Source organism: Helianthus annuus, chromosome 6 (assembly GCF_002127325.2).
Source record: "Helianthus annuus cultivar XRQ/B chromosome 6, HanXRQr2.0-SUNRISE, whole genome shotgun sequence".
In the NCBI taxonomy this organism is placed as follows: Eukaryota; Viridiplantae; Streptophyta; class Magnoliopsida; order Asterales; family Asteraceae; genus Helianthus; species Helianthus annuus.
The window spans coordinates 142279281-142303015 of NC_035438.2; the positions used below are offsets into that span (position 1 = coordinate 142279281).

The window sequence follows — 23735 nt, forward strand, 5'->3', positions numbered from 1 at the left end:
CAAATGTTGTTGCCGACGCACTCAGCAGACGGAGTTATTTGCTTAGTATTCGCAATACCCAAGCCCAGCACAACCTCGAAGCTCTTATCCGCGAAGCTCAGCATGCTTGTTTCAACGAACGCACTTTGAAGAAAGAAAGAATCTACCACGATGGAGCTCAACTTGTAAGCAAAGCAGATGGGATCTTCTATTATCTGGACCGAATCTGGATCCCTAAGCGGACTGAACTGCGAAAGATTATAATGAATGAAGCCCACAAGTCCCGATACTCTATTCATCCCGGTGCCGATAAAATGTATCAGGACCTTCGTTACAAGTACTAGTGGCCGGGTATGAAACGGGATATCGCTCTCTATGTTGGAGGTTGCCTGACTTGTGCAAGAGTCAAGGCTGAACATCAACGACCTTCCGGCTTACGCGAACAACCTCCAATCCCTATACGGAAGTGGGAGAGTATAGCTATGGATTTCATAACCAAACTTCCGCCCACGCCATCAGGTCACGACATCATTTGGGTTATAGTAGATCGTCTGACCAAATTAGCCCACTTTTTGCCAATACGGGAAGACTACAAGGTAGAACGACTGGCCCAAATCTACACCGACGAGATCATTTGTAATCATGGTATGCCTCGTGACATCATTTCAGACCGTGACGCTCGGTTCACTTCGCGATTGTGGGAAACGTTTCAAGCGGCCCTTGGTACGTCGCTTAATCTGAGTACTGCATTCCATCCTCAAACTGACGGACAGACTGAAAGAACGATCCGTACTCTTGAAGACATGCTCCGCGCATGTGTTATTGATTTCGGTGGTAGTTCGAACAAACATCTGCCGCTAGTCGAATTCTCGTACAACAACAGCTATAGCATACAAATGGCACCATTCGAGGCCCTGTATGGAAGAAGATGTCGTTCGCCTATTGTGTGGCACGAGATCGGTCATTCGCAATTAACCGGTCCCGAGATACTACAAGAAACGACTGACAAAATCCTCCAGATCCGTGACAACTTGGCAAATGCCAGGGATAGACAGAAAAGTTACGCCGATAGAAGACGCAAGCCCCTTGAATTTGACGTTGGCGACTACGTACTCCTAAAGGTATCCCCTTGGAAGGGTGTAGTCAGATTCGGCAAGAAAGGGAAACTAGCGCCTCGATATGTTGGACCTTTTAAGATTCTGGAAAGGATCGGAAAAGTCGCCTACAAACTCGAACTACCGGAGGAACTCAGTAACGTCCACCCGACTTTCCATGTGTCAAACCTCCGAAAGTGCCTAGCTGATCATGATTTGATTGTACCTCTCGACGATCTTCAGGTCAACGAAACGCTACACTTCTTGGAAAAGTCTGTCGAAATCATGGATCGCCAAACCAAGCAGCTCAGGCGCTCTCGCATGTGACAACTCAAGTTTCCAAGATTCCATCTTCGCACTATTGCACGTTAATTGTTTTGATTGTTCGTTGACTTGTTTGTTTCGCAACTGTACACGTTGTAATATGTTAAATCGTACTGTGAGGGATATGTTTTAAATGTGGCGTGCATTATATCTGAAGTGAAGGTTAGTATTATATTTAGAATTACTATTCTGTTGTTTAATTAAATCATGCCAAGCACACCCTCACCCATGAAATCACACTTAGCCGAAAACACAAGTGTGTTCGTCCAAGCAATGGCCAGCGAAATCAAAGTGGGCTTTCGGCCCAGTAGTGTTTGGTTATCAAGTGTTCATCAAACTGTTGTATATGGCTTTTTTTTTATGTTTCCACAAGCCCACATCGAGCCCACCCCCATCTATTATTTACGTGTAACCAATTCATAATTCCACAACTGATTGCAAACCCTACGCTCATCTAATCATTACGGCAGTGGAGCCCTTCTCATTGAAACCCTGTGACCTCTTTAATCTATACACTTGCATTCGGTTAGTAAGTTATATTGTTAATCCATTTGTTGCTTTTAATGATCGATTTTAATGTTTCTATTCATGATTAATGTCGTGTGGTAAGGATAATCATAAAGTGAATGATGACTGATGCATAACTAGATCTTCATGTATTGTTGGCTATATTTACTCCTGATGGGTATGCGATCATATATTATTTGAGTAGATGTCCAATGTTTCTGTTATGGTTATGAATGATTTATTGTTATGTGGCAGCATGTTTGGTCCAATAGTAATAAAGGGAAAATGGCGGCTAGTATTTTCTTTGGTATATGTGTATTTGGTATATGTGTATTGTCAGTAGCTATATTTGGTTGAAGTAATGTGTGCCCATTAGTTGAATTAGCGGCCGGATCAAGTGTGGTCCTATCAAAAAAATATATATGTATTGGCACCTTGCATAATCAATCACATCTAAAGTGGCGGCCGTAGGAATTAAAACAAGGAAGAGTCAAAGTTGTTGAATGATATAGATCGGTCCAATCATGTGTCTTGGGCGGCTACTTGTCTTCCGTGTATATGTTCATAGGCAGATTTAGCATATATATTGTTGAATAATTGTTCAACTCACAAACCTATTTGGTCCAATAGCATTTGAGGTGATTTCAAAGTGGTCGGCCATGTATATAAAAAAATAATAAGACTTTCTCATGTGGAGGCTTGACTTTTGAATGGAATTGTCAGATTCAAATATGTTGAAACCGATAGATAATTGGAAACTATGTGTGTATTGCAAATCAATGATATTGAATAAATGGATTAACACACCCTTAGTTGCACACTAAGAGCATGGCCGAACACCCTTGATGGACTGCACATTTAAGCCCTGTCACACACATACACTGCACATGGGCCGATTACTTTCATGAACTGCACATATAATTGGGCCGTATTGAGTGGGTTGTATATTTGGTAGCAGGCCATAGGCTCTAGGCCGCACCCTTTATGTTGGTGCCGGGTCACCAGCTGCTTCCACACAAGAGGTCGGGTCACACACCTTAGTGGGCCTCGAACCAACTAGGCCGCACAGCAACGAGAAGTGTCGTAGTGGGCGGTTAAGAAATAGCTTGTGTGGAATGTTGTGATAAGTTGATGCTTGTGGTTTTGAATGATTTTCAGTGTATTAGATAATGGACGTTGAGTATAATCTGTCGAATGCATGAATGGTTCTGCTAAATGATATTATGATACATGCACAAGTGATGAAAGCTGATAAGTGGATACGAAACTAGTTGTTCAACGAATGCTATAATTAGGGTGATGTGTGATTTCTTGTTACGATTGTATGACATTATGTGCACAACGATACGTGTGTCGTGACTGTGGATTACATGACTTACGTGCATACAAGCTAACTATTTTTGGTAACCACGGTAGGGCTTGGTTGACCAACTTGGAACGGGTAACTTAACATAACATACCGAGCAAACCAAGGTGAGTTCACACTCTTACCAAGGCATGGGATTCCCGGGGTGTTGGGAATGGGATTAAAAGGATAAGGTTGAATAGATTCATATGAATACCATTACTAGACTACCATACCATCGTCCTCGGTTGTGCAGGACACATACGTAAAACCTACGTATACTTATGCTACTCGCTATCCTCGGTTGGGAAGGATACTCACGTAAAACCTACGTGAACTTATACTCACTACTGCCTCGGTTGTGTCAGGCACTTACGTAAAACCTACGTAAACCCTCGCGTACTCCTATCCTCGGTTGTGAAGGATACTTACGTAAAACCTACGTAAACCCCATACGCGCTACTGTTCTCGGTTGTGAAGAACACTTATGGTTACGCATAGTCTAGTGGATTAATAACATGGGAAGCCCCCACCAATATAAACCAATAACGGCCCAGTAGAGCCACATGTTACATACGGACTTACTGTATGCTTTTACTTACTGTGAACTCGCTCAACTAGTTGTTGACTCTCTGCTGCATGCCTTGCAGGACCTTAGGTACTATTGGAGCTTGCACAAGGAGGAGCAGGTCGTTGTGGGCAAATGGATCGTGATTACCTATTAAACACTTATGACGTTTCAAACATTAAAACTTATGTTTGGGTTTATACATTATGCTTCCGCTACATTTACTTATGTTGGTTTTGATAAACACCTTTCGTATTGATGGATTACTTTTACTATTTAACTACATGTTCAATATGATTGGTGGCTTGATCCTGGTCAGTCACGCTCCCAAGCGGTGATACTCCGCAGGTGGATTTTGGGGGTGTGACATCGCATCCCTATCGTGAAGGTCCGATGGGAAGACAAACGAGGCGCGGAGTTCACTTGGGAACTCGAAAGCGACATGAAGGCCAAGTACCCGCAGCTGTTCAGATAAAGATCTGAAGCGTCAAATTGGTAATTCACGGTGCTGTGCAGCTTCGAGCCTAATTTCGGGACGAAATTCCCTAAACAAGGGGAGGCTGTAACACCCCGTGTTTTCGAATGTCAAAGTCAAAGTCCAAGTCAACTTTGACTTTCTTTGACTATAGATAGTCTATTTTCGGTTTTATTTGTATTATGTGGAGTAAGTGTTGTAATCAGGAAGAATCGAAGTAATCAAATGTTTTATCAACGCGAACCGATTTACGACTGTGATTATTAGGAAGTAACAATGTGATAAAGTTAACTAACCTATAATCAAACTGATCTAACTATCATCGAACTCGAATCTCGAATTATGCGAACTTTGGCTGTTGTATACGTGTGTGTGTGCCTTATGTGTTGCCTGTGTGTGCTTACTTTATGATTTGTGTGGTATTCAATCGAAATCGAACTACGACGAATGGTAACGTAAGGATAGGGTGAATCATAGGAGATTGTATGTTAGATATAGTAGTTGGGACTGAAAGTAATTTGGATAGGAAACTCTATCGTACTCGATCGAAACCGAAATATCGAAAATCGTCGCACCAAACACTCGAACCAGGCTATTGATTGATCAGGCAGTCAGCCGATCGAACAGCCCAGCCGATCGGACAGACTGTCTAATCGAGCAGGCTGTCCGATCGGGATGCCTGGCCGATCGGCCAGCCCTTTCCTCTTTTGGAGCCTATAAATAGAGCTGTCATTTTCACTCTTTACCACTTTTGGAAAGTTCTGACCGACCAGCTCGTGCTCCTCCTTTTTCCTCAGATTTCTTCCGATTTCGGTAAGTTTCCAACCTAAATCTTGTACTTTCTTAATCAAAACATGTTCCTACACCTTTCTATCTTTCAAATCTTGATTTCTAACCGTGAAATCATCAAGATCTAAGCATTCTAGGATGATGTCATCATGGTGTTTTTCAAGAACATCATGGTTTGGCCTCAATCCACCATGAATAGCTCGGATCTAACCGATTTCCACATAAACAAGTCAAGATCTACCAAAGATCTAAACATTTACACGATGTGAAGGATTGAAAGATGGATTTCCAACTTTCTTTCAACTCTTTTACACTCAATGCCTTCAAACCGGTAGAAACGGAGCTTGAACCAACTCACCGATCATTCCAATGGTTGGGTGGTTCAAGATTCGGGTTCTATCTACGAGGTTCACCGACTTATGGTTAAACATCAAACCAACGTTCCGAACCGTTCACCGGCCGGACTTGGGTGATTCCTGTCCGAGCAGGAGAAACAAGTAAGAACGAAAGTGTCATAGTTCAACTTGTTGTTAAACTACCTCAACATAATGTCAATTAAGCGGAACAGCCAAGTGTTCGCCGAACAGGCCAACCAGGTCAGGATGCTGACCGAACGGTTAGGCTGTTCAAAAGAACAGCCCAACCGATCGGACATGTCAGCCGATCGACCAGGCCAGCCGATCGGCTAGCATGTGGCCCCACACTTTGACAAATTCATGAAGTATGGTATTGAACGAGGTGATGTTCGATCGAACGAGCCGATTGGTAAACATTACTCTCTGGATCATGAGATACTATGCTTCAACACTTAATCGATTTTCAACTCGTTCGACGCATTGGGGAGCGAACCGATCGAACATGCTATCAGAACGAACAGGCTGTTCGATCGGATATGCTGCTCGATCGAGTGACAACCTGATGAGGACTACTATTGAAGTTCTTGACCGATCGGATAAGCCAACCGATCGAACAGACCGTTCGATCGATCGACCTGAAAGGTAAGAACACTTCAGTATTCTCAAATGCTACAACGAAAACTTCAAAAGTTCAAACCATCATACACAAACACATCAAAGGAAGAAACAATCCACTCGAACAGTCCAACCGATCGAGCCTACCGGCTGATCGGGCGGGCTGTCCGAACGGATTGTCCAACCGAACGAACAACCCACCCGATCGAACCTGCCGTTCGATCGACTAGGCTGTTCGACCCGTTTACACTTGTTTCCATTCTATGTGTATTCATCGTTATGCTATCGAACTGTTCAGGCTAACCCTACTCTCAAGCGCTCCCTTCAATCCATGAACCAATCGCTGTGAATATACTCGATCCCTTTTTGCTTTTAGCACTTTTGGGTGTTACATACGTTACTTATCAAAATCACCATCAAACACACTACTCAATTATTTGAACGCTAACCGATTCGCATGTATTACGTGACTAAATGAATGCTTGTTGATTGTGCTTACACGTAGAATGATGTCTACCTGCCTTAACGACGTAGTACTATAGTTTGGACTCAGCACCCGTTCACACGGGGGTTGTTAAGGACAATTACTTGCATGGATTACGGTGGTAATCATGTATTGCGAACCGTCTCGGACGGTCAACCCGCGGTCATTGGTATCGATAGGTCCATGTCGATAATTAACATGCTTCGTTTTCCTCTGTGTACGAGCTGGTTACGCGTAAACTATTTGAACTCTATATGCGATATCAAACTTGTATGCTCACCTTTACATTTATGTATTGACTGTATTTTAACGTATGTGACAGGTGTATAAGATGTTTGCTTGCTAGGAAAGCGAGGCTAGAATAAAGCTCTAGAGGCCTCCAACAAATAGTTGTCTGCCAGGAAAGAGCAACTAGAGCATAGTTGTCTGTAGATCTTATCAGGCTGGGTCTTTAGGAGCATTTGAACAATATTTATGTTTTGTATTAATTTAAATCTGAGTTGTCGGAACGGAATTACTTGTTTGGATGTCATCTGTAATAAGGTATTTGTTTATTCGAGATACGGTATGGGACGTATCTTTAACTGAATTACATAGATAGCTGTTATGGAAACTTCTGGACAATCTGTTTCGCTCAGTGCCATGCCCCGATGATTCCGCCATCGGTTGGGGTGTGACATAACAACGCACTAAACCTTTGAAAGTGATTATTAGGCTATCGGTAGTATTATTTAAGATTTCGAGTTCCAGGAATATCTTAATTTTGTACCATAGACTGTGACATAAGGTTTGAAGCCAATCTGAGATTGGGCACGTATAACGAAGTAGCTTCCCGGTTAGGGAAACGCTCTCGTTTTAGGAATAACATAAGGCAATCAAACGTGCATGGAATGATCGATCAAGCTTAAAAACACTTAAACCATCCTAATACGAGTCTTTTATGATTAAAACGTAACCGGGTTCGGATTTCAGGACGGTTATTCATGATTTTAAAATCGAGTCTTTTGACACTAATTACGCTCGAAACGGAGTCCGTCACGCAAATCGAGAACGCGCACGGGACCCGTAAACGAACCTAGACACTCCACGAAGGATAAACATTAGATTTTTTTGCACCTTTTCAAGGCATGAGGTGGCCCTAGTGGGTCCACCCCAAACCGCCAAACACCACCCCCCCCCCCGATATATATCTTTTGTTTTCATTTTTCCTTTTAATTATACACAAAAATACTTCAGTTTTCTCCAAAATTCTGCAACTTCCTTCTAAAAACCCAGCTGATATCATAAGAACAATTCACAATTCAAAGGTAGCAACTTTATTTTTTTATGGTTTTAAGTCTAATTTCTTGATTAAACATAGTATAGAACATGAACAACCATTTTAATCCATGAAATTTTGAGTTTTAAAAAAGTTTCTTGGCTGAATAAGAACACCTTGTGAATTCCCTGGTGTTATATGGCAGCCATGATCATCAATCTTTGGGTTTTGATACCTTAATCAACAATTATTCGACAAAAAAAATCGCCTAACTATTCGATTAACCGAAAAACAAAGAATCAAAGCTTGATTGATCTAAGTTCTAGCATATTTGGATTGTACTTGATGTGTAGGTACTGAATATAGCTCATACACACTTCTGGGCTCAAGAAAAACACTCGGACACGAAGAAATCGCTAGGTATATTGTCCGAAACTCGAAACTAGACTAGGCAGAATATTGTTTTGACTATAACTTGGTCCGTGATACTTAGATTAAGTTGAAATTTGGTATGGTGATGAAGGGTAGTGTCAGGAAGGTCCACGTAAAATATTAGAATTTTTGGAATTTTTTTACAAATTTTGGTGAATTTTTGTCTGTTTTACAAAAAGAATTCTGAAAAAAATATCAAACGAATTCAGTAAATCACCAAATTTTACAGAGACACTAAAGAACATATGAGGAATGTTCTGAGAAAATTCAGAGTCCATTGGTTGAGTTTTGGTTTGAGTTAAAAATCCGAGTTTTCGCGAATTTTCGGTAGCCGGGAACGCACCGAAACGAAATCGGAAAAATCTTAAAATTTTTGGAAAGGTTTCTGGAACCACAGGGATGTCCAGGAATTTTTTTTTTTTTTGGGGATTTTTGAGCACTGAGTATAATTAATATTAATTATGTGGTTAAATATGATTTTATAAATAATTTATTTAGACAATCAAAAGCTCAAAATAAATCCTCAGGAATTTTTCCATAATCTACTGATTTTTACTAAGTTATACAAAAAGTTACAGATTTTATTCAAATTATAAGTTAAATGGGAATTTTTGGACTAAAAATGGATTATTTTAAATCAATTTCGGCAGTTTACCGTATAACAAACTGGCCGGAACTGGGAACTGACCTAACCCGACAAATACTATAATTAAAACACAGGGAGTATTCCGGGAGATTCCAGGGCGGATTGGACACTCGGGGTGTGTCCAATACCATTTCGAGAAATCCCCGACGGTAGAAATGGAAACTCAAATTTGGGCAACCTGGACTCCCCAAACACCCAAACTCCCTTAATGAAAAGTTAATCATTCTTAAATGACAACATGTTGGCATTATTGGTATTCCCATACCATTATCCGAACACGTTAAACTATTGAAATTGGATGGCACGCGAACCGGTGCCCAGAAGCCAAACTGAAAACTAATACTACCCTGACCTCCATCACCATACTAGTATCGTATAGGCTCAATCTGGAGTGAAAACTCCTGACCGGATCCAAGTTATACCTATTACCGACTTAGATACTGACGTAAGTCCATATTTGCATATGTGATTCTAGAAGTTGACCCAATTACTTGATTACATCCTGTGTGAAACTACTGCATACATTATGAGTTTTACTTCCCCATTTTCAAATTGTTTTCTGGTTTACATGGGGTGAAATGCATGTTACATACATTTATACGTGCACATATATACATGATATAATGTGAGTTATCTGAGTAAACACTAGTACATGAAAAATCCCCACAACCCAAGTGATTAACCGTAGGCCGGTGAATGTGTAAATAGTACTATTGGTCCGACAAACCCAATTGCGATGGCCAGGAACGCCATATGATACATACGCAATTGTACATGTTTGAGCATAGGCTATGGGGTACTAGCCATAGCTACACAGGGGCAGTGTCGTGGTGGTTGACCACGTGGTTGAGGTGACAGTCAAGGCTTCACTTGTGGGCTCAGAATATATATATATATATATATATATAGGGGAAGGTTCATTTGAGAAGAAAATTTAATTGAGAAGAAAAAGAACAAAGGGTAATTTTGTAAAACATTAAATAGTTTTTTCACTTATCGCATTTATTATCATTTTTAACTAATTAATTAGCAATAAAGACTATTATCCTCCACACTAACTTTTTTTTTTGCCTACGCACATCAAAGTTATCCTACATATTTCGAAATTCATCCTACACGTTGAAATTTATCCTACACAACTCGTAATTTGTCCTACACAACTCGTAATTTGTCCTACACAACTCGTAACTTATCCTACACTTTAAATTATTTTATTTTATTTTTTTGAAAAAAAATATATATTTTGAAGATAAGTTACAAAAAATTTAATGTATTAGCTATTAAAGAGGAAGACTACAAATTAATGACCTATGTAGATTTACCAATGTACCCTTGTAGTAATATTAAATACTTATATTAAATGAAGTAAAATAAAGCATTGTTATTGGTTGAAATTTGTTCTTTTTTCTTCTTACAAAAAAATTCTTCTCATTTGAACTCTCCACTATATATATATATATATATATATATATATATATATATATATATATACACATGTTATCAGATGTGCCAACTTGAACTATAATTACATCTGTTTAATACAAACTAAAACAGTGAAACTCACTAAGCTATGTTTAGCTGATTTTTCCAAATTGTAACATGTTTTTTCAGGCAAAGCAAAGGCGGAATACGCTTGTAGGAGTTCCAAGTTATGAGAATGGATAGTACGTGAATAGATGCATAACTACTAGCACAAGATTACTTGTGGGAAACCGAGTTGTCACTTCCGTGTCGTTGTGTTAATAAATAATGTAAACGAAACACGATGTAATGTATAATATAACATCTTTGTGAACAATGTGTCTGTTCCATGAGTCTGTTGCCTCCGCGTGCGCTTCCGCTGCGAGTCGAAGAGTGACACTAATCTCCCAAAAAACTAGACAAGAGGAGACACTCGTTTAGAGCAATTTTCTATATTTCATTCATATCTCAAAACATTGCCATACATTACTTTAAATATGCAAAAGAACTAAAACTACCTAAGACCACCTGTAGTGGGGCGTTTTTTTTTAAAAAAAAAATTGAAAAAAAAACGCCCCAAAACGCCCCCCACCCCATTACACCCGGCGTTTCCGGGCGTTTTTTTTTTGGAAAAATTGGTTGCCGGCGTTTTAGTTAAAACGCTTAAATTGTTTGTGGAATGGTTTGACCCACCAATCAAGTTTGAGCTAGTCACATGGGTCCTGACAACTTTTTGAAAATGCCCCACTACACCAATCAATTCGTGTTTGCTTTTTTTTTCATTAAAAATAATATAAGGGTTAGAATAATGCCCCACCACACCACTTTATGCTATAATGCCCCATGCTGACTGGGATGACACGTATCAGATAATGCCCCATGGTGGGGGCATTATATTTCTTCACCACTACACATGGTCTAATAATGGAGATCATGCCTACATTAAAAAAGGAAACATGGAACTAAATAAGGGAAACATGCTTGAACGTGGGTTTGAGGACTCTGGAAGGTTACGTAGAGGGTTTTTGGGTTACGTTTTGAAATGATTATTTGATTATTGCGTTTGTAAAACATAAATAATCTAAAAAGGTGTTTGGATGAAAAAGTGATTATCTGCCTCCAAAACGCAGTTTTGGAGAAGCATGTACCTACATGCTTTTTCAAAACGCAGTTTTGAAAATGCAAAATCTATTTTGAAAACGCAAAATCTATTTTAAAAACGCAACACCAAACACCCCGTAGAGTGTGATGTCTCGTGCACGTATCAGATATTCATTCTTATGAAAATGGTAACAAAGAGATACTATTTCTCGAAATATGGAAACCTTTTGACGTCGTTTTTTCTATGATGATGTAATGTTGAAGCATCATTCTCATGTGATTGTATTATCACTTTAGAGGTAGATATAACATTCTATATTAACACAAGTACATAAAATAATGTTCATATCATAAACTACACTCTCCCAGTTAAAGGAGGTTCCCAATTCTCATGTTGACTTCAAAATGATCTCAACATTATATATTCTTCACATGTTTGGCAAAACATTGGAGAGAAAACGTGTGAGAGGAGAGAGACGAATTTGTGAGTGATGAGGTATTGATTTGATTGTAAAACTAGTGTTGGATAAACCATAGAATGCCAGATTGAAAGTGATTTGTGTTTTCAATTCTACTGTTTTTTGTGTTTGTCTGATTTAGGGGATTCAGCACACGAGATTGGGTTGTCAATCTTGTCAAGATCCAAGGATTAAGGGACCTATAGAAACATCTTATAAACAATATAACAACTAGCCAAAAGTTGGAGCATATTTACAATACTGCCATTATTGAAAAACAATAGTTCAACTTGGTAGTAGTATTATTGGTTTATTACCATAAATAGTACTAGATGTGTTTCATGTATTTGTGAAACACGGACACATTTAATCTTATTGGACAGTAATTAGCAATTCATGACCAAAAACATAATTCTTTACTAATATTTATAATAGTACTTCCTTTATTATCTAACTGAATCATTTATTAGAAGTAATTTTTGATTGTAGACAGAAACACATGTTCTAGGTTTAAAAGGTTACAAATACGTTTTAAAAATACATAATTGAGGTGGATGTCCACAGTCGCATGTTTCATCACCTGTACAGCATCTTCTGTAGGATGCATATCGACATCATGACCATGTTCATGACCCCCGCCGTCCCCTCGCCCTTTTCACCACCTTCGTTTTTTTCTTGGTGACTTTTGCAAGTAATAACTTACGTTCACTTCTGATGAACTTGAATTCACATTTATCTCCTTCTGACAAATTATTTTCTTGCCAGAAACGTTGCCACCCGGTTGACAAATAGTACCTTTTCGGCTTAGACTTTGTATCCAGCCGCAAACCCATAACCCGTTCTGTTCCATCCAGATTCTTTACTGTCATGGTTCCCTGACGATTTATTCTGGCTGACCTTGCAAATTCCACTGGAAACAACTAATGGTACCGACATGCATGCAAAAATGTTAGTAAAATCAAGTGTAACAAAAGTGATCTATGGCTCAATGTGTTTATCCCACCAAAGTGGTGTGAGTTACCATTAAAAAAAAACATAACCAATTTTATATATATTTTATGTAACTATTTTTCTTAATGGCTCACACCCATGAATCCTACTCTTAGATTTGCACCTTTTTTTAGTATGTTTGGCATGAAGCTTTTAGAAGTTTCTAGCTTTTAAAAAAAACTCATGCTCAATAAAAGTTTTGTTTGGTTGAAGCAGCTTGAAGCTTTTAGGTTAGGAGCTTGAAGATTTTGGTTGAACGCTCCTACTAGTAGTGTTTAGAAAGAGCTACAAGCTTTTGGGGAAAAATGACTATTTTAACCTCTAAAGATAATAAATTTTTTTAAATTTTTAGTTATCTTCATTTTGGTCATTTTATACATTTTATTAAAAGCTCCAGTTACTCTGCCAAACATCACATATATCTAAAAAGCTACAGCTACTAGCTACCAGCCACCAGCCACCAACTAGTTTTGTGAAACATACCCTTTGTCTACAATAGGACTCAAACTCTCAAGCCCATGAGTAGGGACACATTTTCATTTCCATTACACATTGGTACAGTTAGGCTACAAGCCCTATGGTTTGGTTTACGTAGTTAAATAAAAGATTTCAAGTTTATGCATAAATCCCAAAAACCTGATAGAACTTGAGATGATGTATCTTACCAACAATATTCTGTCACCTCCTGTGAGAATTGAAACAAAGAAAGGATCATCATCACTCTTCTCTTCTTCACTATTCCCATCATCGTAATCATCATCATCATCGTTGTCGTCATTATCATAATCATAAGTAACATCATCATCTTCTTTCTCTTCTTCATCAACATCACTTTCATCACCAGAATCCAACAAGATGTCAACCAAATTGTTCCACACATTGGTCAACCAATAACTATCATCATCTTCTTCTTTCTCTTCTTCATCACCACCTTTTTCGCCATCTTCATCACAAGAATCCGACATGATATCCTCTTGAACCACATTGTTCGATCTGTTACTCGACAAATAACCATCACTAATATGATTGATCTTCAATCTCCACGAATATCCTCCATTTGCATATTGGATTATCTCCCCATTAGGGATTTTGTTCCGCATGACAAAATCAGGTTGCAATGACTACACAATGTAACAATTTTTTTAAACGCAAATTAGAGGAAAGAAACACAGAAATTGGGAATTTTTGGAGAGAATGAGTACCATCTGATGGGCGGGTGGATCGAGCAAGATCTTGTAGAACGAAGGAACCATTTGTTTGATCTTTTTCATGAACGGGGCCATTTGCATGAATACTAGAACAAAAGAGAGATGACAAATTAATATGTTGTGAAAAATAAATTTGGTAAATTAGTAACTAACAGTGGTATGGTCAATCCATGCTTAAAGGCTTCCAGTTTTTCTTGGGGATGAAGAGACTATTTCATGGATTATTATTATTATTATTAGAACCTTAATTTTCGAATAGTTACTTTAATTTTTTTCTTTTGTTTCATGTTGTTTTATTAGAAAACGTGAGAGTTATGAATTCTGTTAATTTACATGTTTATTTAGTTGTTTAATCACTGATGTAATGCTTAAATGTTGAGAAATATATTATAAAAATACACTTTGTTTTATGTTTATGGTATCATTTTACATCAAAATTAAAAGATCTAAAGCGTCACTAATAGGGACTAACAAATCAAACGAAGTGTGTTGACTTCTATACAAATTCCATGCAAGCCATAACTAGACTAGTTTATGCAAACAAACTCGAATGAGTATGAATGGAGGATATGTTCATCTTCATTCGTTTAACCTTAACCGAAAAAACGATCAAACACTAACAACTATGTGATCGTTCGTTAAAAAAGAAAAGACGTGTTCGTTCGTTAACAATATAAACTAACGGTTCACAAACATAACCTGCACATAATGAAAGGACATAACCAAATATAACTGAACATGAATTTTAAGGAAAAAAAATGGAAACTAACCAAAGCTCGAACAAAAATTTAGAACCCTTCGCACGAATAATATAAATATATAATCGAACAGGGTTCGTTCTTCTGAGTCGGTGAGTTTTTGCCGGTTGACCTAAAGGGTTCACTTCACTTGCTCCACCGCTTCAAAATGTTAAATGTGTTATGGGCATTGATAGAGGCTTACGGAATGTGTTATGGTCATTGATCATTGATGGGCTAAACCTAAAGGGTAAAAGAATGGACTGATTAAAACCCTAATGTTTTAATAGGATGTATAAATTAAATTAAACGAGTTTTAGGACCCTGTGCGACGGACCGTAAAACCAAACAAATATAGACGTAAACACGTTGAATCACGTATTATAGAGTGTTAACTCTCCAAATTTAGACTGAAACATAAAACATTATGGTAAAAAAGAATAACTAAGTTGAAAAGATAACAAAACTCACGTAAAAAAATAAATAGATAAATAATTTTAATAAAGTTGAGGTGCAAGGTGCAATATGGTAATTTTATTATTTTAGTGTTAGCAAAGTAATCCCTACCCCTCTCTCTCTCTCCCTACTAGGAACCGCACAACACCACCAAATAACCGCTACCGACGTCGTCATATCTCCACCACAAAACACAACACAACCGTGGCTGCCACCTAAGATAATTCGTCAAGTACGTGACACTTAGACTATATGGTGTGGAGAGGCTTGAAAAGTGGACGTTATTCGACACGTGGACGGCACGTCAACATGCGTCAGAAACGGGGCGTTGTGCCAAAACGCGAGATGTGGGAAGGGGCATGGAACGGTGCCACGTGGACTACGTGTCAACCACCTGAAACCAAAGGTGGAATCCGTTCGGGTATCGCCAATCTCACTAAAATAGTAGAAGTAAGAATTTTTGTCAAAATCGACCGAAAAAGGAGAGTCACTTGCCATGACCCACCACATTAGCAAAAGATTTAAAATACCCAGTGAAAACACCACTTACTTACGTGCAGTACCATACCATCCCTCTCCCAGAAACACAAAACAAAACCCCCAAAAACAAAAACAAAAAACAAAAACAAAAAAAAAAACAAGTTGGTTGAATGGAAGGTACGATTCGTTGTGAGGCGAATTATGTTCCTCTTTCTCCGATCAGCTTCTTGGAGAGATCAGCTGTTGTTTACAGAGACAGATTATCAATTGTGTATGGCGATCATATCCACTTCACTTGGCGACAAACTCGTGATCGATGTCTTAAACTTGCGTCTTCTCTCGCTTCCCGTTTTCGAATCTCTCGTGGAGATGTTGTAAGTTTTTCACAAATGATTTCATGCTCCATTTACCCATTCTTTTTATCTGTTTGAATTGATGACTTAGGGTTGTTGATTTCATCATTATTTGCTGTATACTTTCCAAACATTGATTTTGACTTTTTGTCGGTCAAACATATCATAATTTTAAATTACTACTACGAGTTAACACAACATTTGTCTTTATTTGATTATTATATATGAAGCTTGATTTCGTTGTCATTTGTGGGTTATTATATGAAATTTATGGAAATGTAAAAAAAAAATAGGCAAATTGGATTTCAAGAATGCCAGCTTTCTCAATTTGGCCGATAATAATCCCAACTCCGTTATTGGCCGATAATAATTCGAACTGGTCCACTTTTGGCCGATAATAGTCTGTGTTAAATATAGGTTAACGAAGTTAAGTTTTTTTTCCGAGTTACAAACGGATGTTTTAGGGCTTTTGATTAGAACGAGGATACAAATTGATTGATGTAAAATTTACCTCGAAATACTGCCCCAAACGACGAAAACGGTGCTTCAATTCGGGTGTTTAAACTTCCAATTAACAAAAATCAATCCGTTTGAAGCATCGATTCGAGGTAAGTTTTACATAAATCGACTCGTATCCTCGTTCTGATCAAAATCCATAAAACATCAGTTTGTAATTCGGAAAAAAGCTTAACTCCGTTAAGCTATTTTTAACGATGGACTATTATCGGCCAAAAGTGGACCAGTTTGGATTATTATCGGCCAAGAACTGAGTTGGGATTATTATCGGCCAAATTGAGAAAGCTGGGATTATTTAAATCCAATTTGCCAAAAACATAATGCAGTCACTAAATAGTAACCGGGCTCTGCATAATCGATGCCACTAGCTGCCATATTTTGTGACCTTTTTGTATAACGACTCATTTCAACCCGTTTTAACCCGAACCAAATTGATATATATTTTTTTTTTTCAAAAAGACACATTTTGACCTGAACTTTCTTTTCTAAGAACCCAGTTTGACATGAACATGTTTTAACTCGTGACCCAACCCGTCGAGCTAGTTTTGTCAGGCATAGTTTAATCAAGATCAAAGATGTTTAACCAAATCATTCTTAAATCTCTGTTTAATTTTTACCGTTTCATCCAATTTACATAATAATCTAGTCCAGGAGATTAAAGGAAGTAGATTTGCTTCACAATATCCAAGTGAATTCATACATAATCTTGAATGAAATTTAGAATTGCCTCAGTTGACTAAAATAGTCAACTTTTGAAAACATGATCTTGCTTGGATCAAGCTAGGCTTTGTTTTGGTAATATAAACAGTTTTTTTTTTTTTTTTTTTTTTTTTTTTTTTTTTTTTTTTTTTTTTTTTTTTAACTTAAACTTATTCATTATTTCTATTTGCATTTACGACGATCAGGTGGCTGTCCTGGCCCCAAACATCCCGGAAATGTATGAACTCCATTTTGCAGTTCCGATGGCCGGTGCTATTCTTTGCAGCCTCAACATCCGTCATGATTCAGCAATGATATCAACTTTGCTTAAACATTCAGCTGCCAGACTCATATTCGTCGATTACCAATTTCTAGATGTAGCCAAAGGTGCGATTGCGATCATGTCAAAAACAACGGCTGCAGTTCCTCAACTCGTCTTGATCCCAGACTCCAACGAAGTTCCGCCACGTCAGCAGTCTGAAATTATGGAATATGAAGCGCTTTTGGCAATGGGAAATCTTGATTTTGAGATCAGAACACCAGTTGACGAGTGTGATCCAATCGCGCTAAATTACACATCAGGAACAACATCTAGTCCCAAAGGTGCGGTTTATAGTCACCGAGGTGCGTATTTGAACTCATTAGCTGCAGTTTTACTCAACGAAATGCCGTCAATGTCTGTATACTTATGGACTGTTCCAATGTTTCACTGCAACGGGTGGTGCTTGACGTGGGCCGTAGCGGCTCAAGGCGGCACAAATGTCTGCCTTAGGGCGGTTACTGCAAAGGGTATCTTCGAAAGTATATCTCGACACAACGTGACACACATGAGCGGCGCTCCTACAGTTTTGAACATGATAATCAACGCGCCAGCTGGTGAAAAGCTCCCCCTTCCGGGTAAGGTGTCGGTGATGACAGGTGGCGCTCCTCCGCCTTCTCAGGTGGTGTTTAGTATGGAGCAGATGGGGTTTAACGTATGTCACTCGTACGGTCTCACGGAGACGTACGGTCCTGGTACCATATGCACATGGAAACCCGAGTGGAACTCGCTACCGTTAGAAACTCAAGCAAAAATCAAATCCCGACAAGGAGTAAACCATTTGGGTATAGAGGAAGTCGATGTTAAAGATCCGGCGACGATGAAAAGTGTCCCGTGGGACGCTAAAACAATAGGCGAGGTCATGTTCCGTGGAAACACTGTAATGAACGGGTATCTAAACGATCGAAAAGCGACTGAAGAAGCTTTTAAAGGCGGGTGGTTTCGAAGTGGGGATTTAGGCGTGAGACATTCGGATGGTTACATAGAACTCAAAGATCGATCAAAAGACATTATAATTTCGGGTGGTGAGAATATAAGTACGATCGAGGTGGAATCGGTGCTCTTCGGGCATCCGGCGGTCCTCGAGGCGGCTGTTGTGGGACGTCCAGACGATCATTGGGGGGAGACTCCGTGTGCTTTTGTGAAGCTTAAGGAAGGATATGAGGTAAACAGAGATGAGTTGATAGCCTACTGCAGGAAAAAGTTGCCGCATTATATGGCGCCCCGAACGGTAGTGTTTGGGGAGTTGCCGAAGACGTCGACGGGGAAAACGCAGAAGTTCCTTCTCCGGGAAAAGACGAAGGCGATGGGGAGTTTGGCGTCGAGAGGGAAGAGCAAATTATAAGGCTTGTGTTGTTAAATATGCTGTACAATAAACACTCTTCATTAAGCATCATTTTCTGTCATTTTTCTTTGATTTTACAACAATTTAAGGGTTCCGTACATTGCTGTGAAGCTTCTTCGTATTAAAAAAAAAAAAACATTGGTGCCTAAAGCAGTACACAAGAGGCGAGTCTGAACAAGATGGAACCCGAAAGTAGTATTCGATTCGGTAATTAGGTTAAGAAAAGGTTAAGTGGGTTAACCCGAACTTACATAAAGGTTTTTTTATTTTTTTTTACTTTTTTATTTATTTTTTTTTCTGGTTATACTTGTACATATATAATCAATATAAAAGTCTAGTTTTCCTCCCACATATTGTTTATTTTCGTTGGTTGTTTGATAAACTAAAAGGCTTTAGTTTGGTTGTTACGAGTTGACGTTTTCTTTTTTAGTTTATACGACTGTTTGATACGATTTGGTTTTTGTTTTTTTTTTTGTTTTTTTTTTTTTTTTTTTTTGATGTTTTTTTAGTTGGTGTATGTGTACACTTCATGGGTTTAATGATAATTCATATTGGTAGTGTTTTTATCTAACATTTTGTGTTCTTTATTTAATACAGATCACGTTAAGGTTAATTGTGAAGTATTCTTTACGACTTGTACTTAGAAACCCATATACGGATTAACCCAAAGTGAGTAAGCTCGAAACCGTCTAACCCAAATCTTATTTGGGTCGGTAAGCAAACAAAATTTTATAAAAAATTCAAGAGTAAACTGCCAAAATGGTCCCTGAGGTTTGGTCACTTTTGCCACTTTAGTCCAAAACTCAAATCTTTTAAATCTGAGTCCATGTGTTTTCAATTTTTTTTGTCATTTTCATTTAAAATCAAAATCTTGTTAGATTTTTAATTTAACATCCAACTTTTTTGTCTTTTTCCTCCCTTTTAATGAAGGGCAAAATGGTCTTTTAACGTTTTATTATAACAAATTTAAAAAATCTGACCAATTTGCCCTTCATTAAAAGGGAGGAAAAAGACCAAAAAAATCTGGATGTTAACTGAAAAATCTGACTAGATTTTGATTTTGGATAAAAATGACAACAAAATTAAAACCATACGGACTCAAATTTAAAAGATTTGAGTTTTGGACTAAAGTGACAAAAATGACCAAAATTCAGGGACCATTTTGACTGTTTACTCAAAACTCAAATAACCCAAAAACCAATTAAAAACCTTTACATAACACCCATCTATCTACCACCGGCCCGTCAAGGTTTAAATGTTATACAGATCAAGACTTCTTGGTTTATTTTCATACCATTGAGACCACATGGAGTGGGCGTGAAAGTGGTGTGGAGGGCGGCATGATGGTGAGGGCGGGGATTCTCCACCGGCGCGGAGCGCTTAGGTTTGATGCTGTGGAGACTTGTCATTGGTTGGTGGATTTTGGTTGATTCTTGTTTTTTTATTTTTATTTCCTTTGTAAAAAAGCCACTGACTACGCCGCTTCCACTTCTCCCTTTTTTGCACCATACCATTTTTTAACCTGTGATGATGTGGCGACCACATATTGAATAATCAGAATCAAAATGTCAGACAACATACCACTCGAAATCATCACAAAGCTTCCCGTCAAATCATTGCTTCAATTCCTATCCGTTTGCAAAACATGGAAGTCTCTGATAGATAGCTCTCAGTTTATTATTGCTCGTTACAGCAGCCAACACACACAACCACAACATCTACTTGTAACCTATCATGATGATGATTACGATAACAATTTACTTAAAACAAACTATGTTTCAGTTGTTGATGATAACACTTTCCCTAATAAAAAACATTCCCTGACTTTACCCTATTGGTTAAATGCCTTACACATTATCAAATAATCGGCTGCTCTCACGGCTTGTTGTGTTTGTACGCTGGCCGTGGTGGTTGTTACAGTTCTCGAACCGGTACGGCTGTTCTTTGGAATCTTTCGATTAGAAAAGCGCTTACTCTTATTGTGCCTAATGTTACAGATAATGAGACATATGTAACCGTTTTAGGTTTCGGGGTTTGTCGGGAGACGAATGACCCTAAGATAGTCAAGATTACACATATTAATAAGTGGTCGGTTATGGAAAGTGTAACTAGCATCCCTAGACAAGTTGAGGTTTTTACGTTAAGTACTGGGGATTGGAGACGTCCATATAGATACGGTAATCTCCCTCGTAAATCTATTTATTTTGACGGTTTCCAGGTGGTTGTAGACGGGTGTCTTTATTGGCTTGTTACCGATAGGGTTAGTATGTATGATGGATTTACGTGCTATAATTTGATTATTTTATTTGATATGACAAGTGAAACTCCCGGATAGTTTAGCATGCCCGTCTGATTATAATTTGTCCATGTATAATCTAAGGGAGTCTCTTGCTATGCTTCAACGCGGTGAAGAGGCCAATACGCCAGTAATCTATGTATGGATGATGGAGGATGGTGTTCAAAAATCGATTACAAAGCTATTCAGTGTGCATGTTAGCACACCGGAAGCATCAGTAAGGGAATTTAGGAAGAGTGGTGAACCTATAATAGCCCATTCCTATTGCCCGCCCGTCTGCCCATGAAAACAAAACTAGTACCGAGTTCCTTCTAACTATGTACATCCCTTTTAGGATAAATTACACTTTTCGTCCTTTATGTTTGTATCAGATTGCAATAGATGACCTTTAACTTCAATAATTATAATCATAATCCTTTATTTAGAAAATTCATTACACATTTCGTCCTTTAACACTAACCATGTTAAAATTTTAAGTTAAGTAAGGCATGTGCCTTGCACATGAGGGTAACTTGGTCATTTTACTCATTTATGTAAAATATATTTAATAGATAAAACAAAAAAATATAAAATTAAAAAATATATATAAAGTTAACCATTCTCTCTCTCTCTCTCTCTCTCTCTTAATCAACCTTCTTCTCTTAGGTTATACGTAGTGGGGCGCTTTGAAGCTCCATAGCGCCGTGATGGCGCCTTGCACACCAAAACAAAGGGCGCTATGCCCAAAAAAATTTTGACAGCGCGATAAATATCGCGGCGTGATGAACGATGATTTGATTTTTTTGACCGTTTGTAACGGTCATTTTAATAAAAAAAAATTCAATTTATTTTTCAAACTTTCCTTTAAATCATTCTCCTCTCCTTTTTTTTTTTACCACACACACTCAAACATTCTCATCTCTTCCATATTTTTTTTAAAATTCTTGATATTTTATACAATGCATCCATTCAACCGTGGCTTCATTCCTCCCCGATCAAGTGCGGACCCAAACCAAAGTGGTAATCCTACTCGCCCCGTGGCGCCGGTTCCCACTAGACCCAACCCTTTCGGCTCCGGTTTTCTCGATTACAATCAACAAAGTCCCGGGTTCATGAATCTTTTGAACCAACCGCTATCATGGGACCCTAATCTCTACGGGTGGAACCCAAATCAAAACACGGATGGGATGGGGTCGTCTCAAGCGTTTGGGTCGGCTCAAGCTTTCGGCTCCTCACTACACGAACCCGATGTTGTTCCGGAGACACAACCCGAGGTACCGGATACGCAACCGGAGACCCAAAAAGGAAAAGGAAAAGCAAAACGGGCACATAAAAAGAAAGTGGAAACCATCACCCGAGCGAAAAAAAATGTGATAATGTGGGAGCCCGAAGAGGAGTATGCGTTAACCCGCGCTTTCATCGATGTTTCGGAGGACCCGGTCATATGTATGTTTTTTTTTCTGTTTTTTTTTATTTTCTGTTTTGTTTTATTTTTCTGTTTTTTTTTTATTTTCTGTTTTTTTTTCTGTTTTTTATTAATTTTCTGTTTTTTTTTATTTTCAGTTTTTTTTTTATTTTCAGTTTTTTTTTTCTGTTTTTTAATTATTTTCAGTTTTTATTTTTTAAAATTTTGCACTAACATTTTATTTTGTTTTTTTTTTTGTAGCAAACAATCAAAGTAAAACCGTATTTTGGAACCGAATACGAGAACTCTTTTTCGATCTCATGGGTAGAGGAAAGGAATACCGCCTACCGGACTCTATATCGGGGAAGTGGACCGATATAAACAGGAAATGCACAAACTTTCAAACCGTGTACCAACGCTTGTTTTCCGGATGGAAAAGTGGAAGTAGCGATGAAGACATCACGCAACAGGCATTGGTCAAGTATACGGAGGCCAATGGCCATTTCCCGTACATGAGGTGTTGGCAAATCCTTCGCCATAGCCCCAAATGGGCCATCGTATCTACTCCAAGTGGTCGTTCGGGAAATACACGGCCATCAAAGAGGTCCAAAACAAACGAGTCGGGTGAACCCGAAACGCCAACCTCCGACGCTCGAAACACCGACTTGAACGAGGATATTCCGGATGACGAGCCGGTGGAGGAGCTACCAAGACCGCCCGGAAGAAAAAGTCGGGCGAAAAAACCCGAGTCGTCGTCGATGTCTATGGGAACGGATATGAGTAACGCATTTTCGGAGATAAACAATCGACTTCAAGACATACACGAACTCGGTAATAAACGTTTGGAGGAGAACCGCGAAGTTACGGAGATTATGCGGGATAAACAATGGGCTCACGACTTTGAGTTCTACTCCAAACCGCATGACTACTTAACGGGAAAAGCTTTGAAAATGGCGTTGGCACAAAAGGAGCGGATTGAAAAAAAATATAATCTTTGATTGTGTAATTTTTTTTATGCTAGTTTAATGTTTTTTTATTGGGGTAACTTTGTAGAATAGTA

The 23735-nt window shown here is 38.6% G+C and overlaps 3 protein-coding genes across 3 annotated transcripts; 2 read left to right on the top strand and 1 right to left on the bottom strand.

The window, feature by feature from the left end:
- Nucleotides 1–12389: 12389 nt before the first annotated feature.
- Nucleotides 12390–14169, bottom strand: LOC110864187 (B3 domain-containing protein REM1). The gene is made up of 3 exons (XM_022113231.2): nt 14085–14169; nt 13548–14003; nt 12390–12812 (listed from the first exon to the last, which is right to left on the bottom strand). The coding sequence occupies exons 1-3, from the start codon at nt 14163–14165 to the stop codon at nt 12519–12521; spliced, it is 831 nt and encodes a 276-aa protein (XP_021968923.2). The 5' UTR covers nt 14166–14169; the 3' UTR covers nt 12390–12518.
- Nucleotides 14170–15841: 1672 nt separating this feature from the next.
- LOC110865914 (probable acyl-activating enzyme 1, peroxisomal) lies at nt 15842–19075 on the top strand. Its single transcript, XM_022115247.2, has 2 exons — nt 15842–16137; nt 17538–19075. Exons 1-2 carry the CDS (start codon nt 15934–15936, stop codon nt 18993–18995), a joined length of 1662 nt encoding a protein of 553 aa, XP_021970939.1. The 5' UTR covers nt 15842–15933; the 3' UTR covers nt 18996–19075.
- A 3154-nt stretch (nt 19076–22229) lies between these two features.
- LOC118479640 (glutathione S-transferase T3-like) lies at nt 22230–23673 on the top strand. The gene is made up of 2 exons (XM_035974274.1): nt 22230–22716; nt 22937–23673. The coding sequence occupies exons 1-2, from the start codon at nt 22230–22232 to the stop codon at nt 23671–23673; spliced, it is 1224 nt and encodes a 407-aa protein (XP_035830167.1).
- Nucleotides 23674–23735: the final 62 nt, after the last annotated feature.

What these genes read in the sequence shown, in the direction of transcription:
- LOC118479640 (XM_035974274.1), top strand. Translation starts at nt 22,230, where the DNA reads ATGCATCCATTCAACCGTGGCTTCATTCCTCCCCGATCAAGTGCGGAC. An exon ending in TTCGGAGGACCCGGTCATAT is followed by an intron (nt 22,717 to 22,936) that starts GTATGTTTTTTT and finishes TTTTTTTTGTAG; the next exon opens with CAAACAATCAAAGTAAAACC.
- LOC110865914 (XM_022115247.2), top strand. Translation starts at nt 15,934, where the DNA reads ATGGAAGGTACGATTCGTTGTGAGGCGAATTATGTTCCTCTTTCTCCG. An exon ending in GAATCTCTCGTGGAGATGTT is followed by an intron (nt 16,138 to 17,537) that starts GTAAGTTTTTCA and finishes TACGACGATCAG; the next exon opens with GTGGCTGTCCTGGCCCCAAA.
- LOC110864187 (XM_022113231.2), bottom strand. Translation starts at nt 14,165, where the DNA reads ATGGCCCCGTTCATGAAAAAGATCAAACAAATGGTTCCTTCGTTCTAC. An exon ending in ATCCACCCGCCCATCAGATG is followed by an intron (nt 14,004 to 14,084) that starts GTACTCATTCTC and finishes TACATTGTGTAG; the next exon opens with TCATTGCAACCTGATTTTGT. An exon ending in GAGGTGACAGAATATTGTTG is followed by an intron (nt 12,813 to 13,547) that starts GTAAGATACATC and finishes CGGTACCATTAG; the next exon opens with TTGTTTCCAGTGGAATTTGC.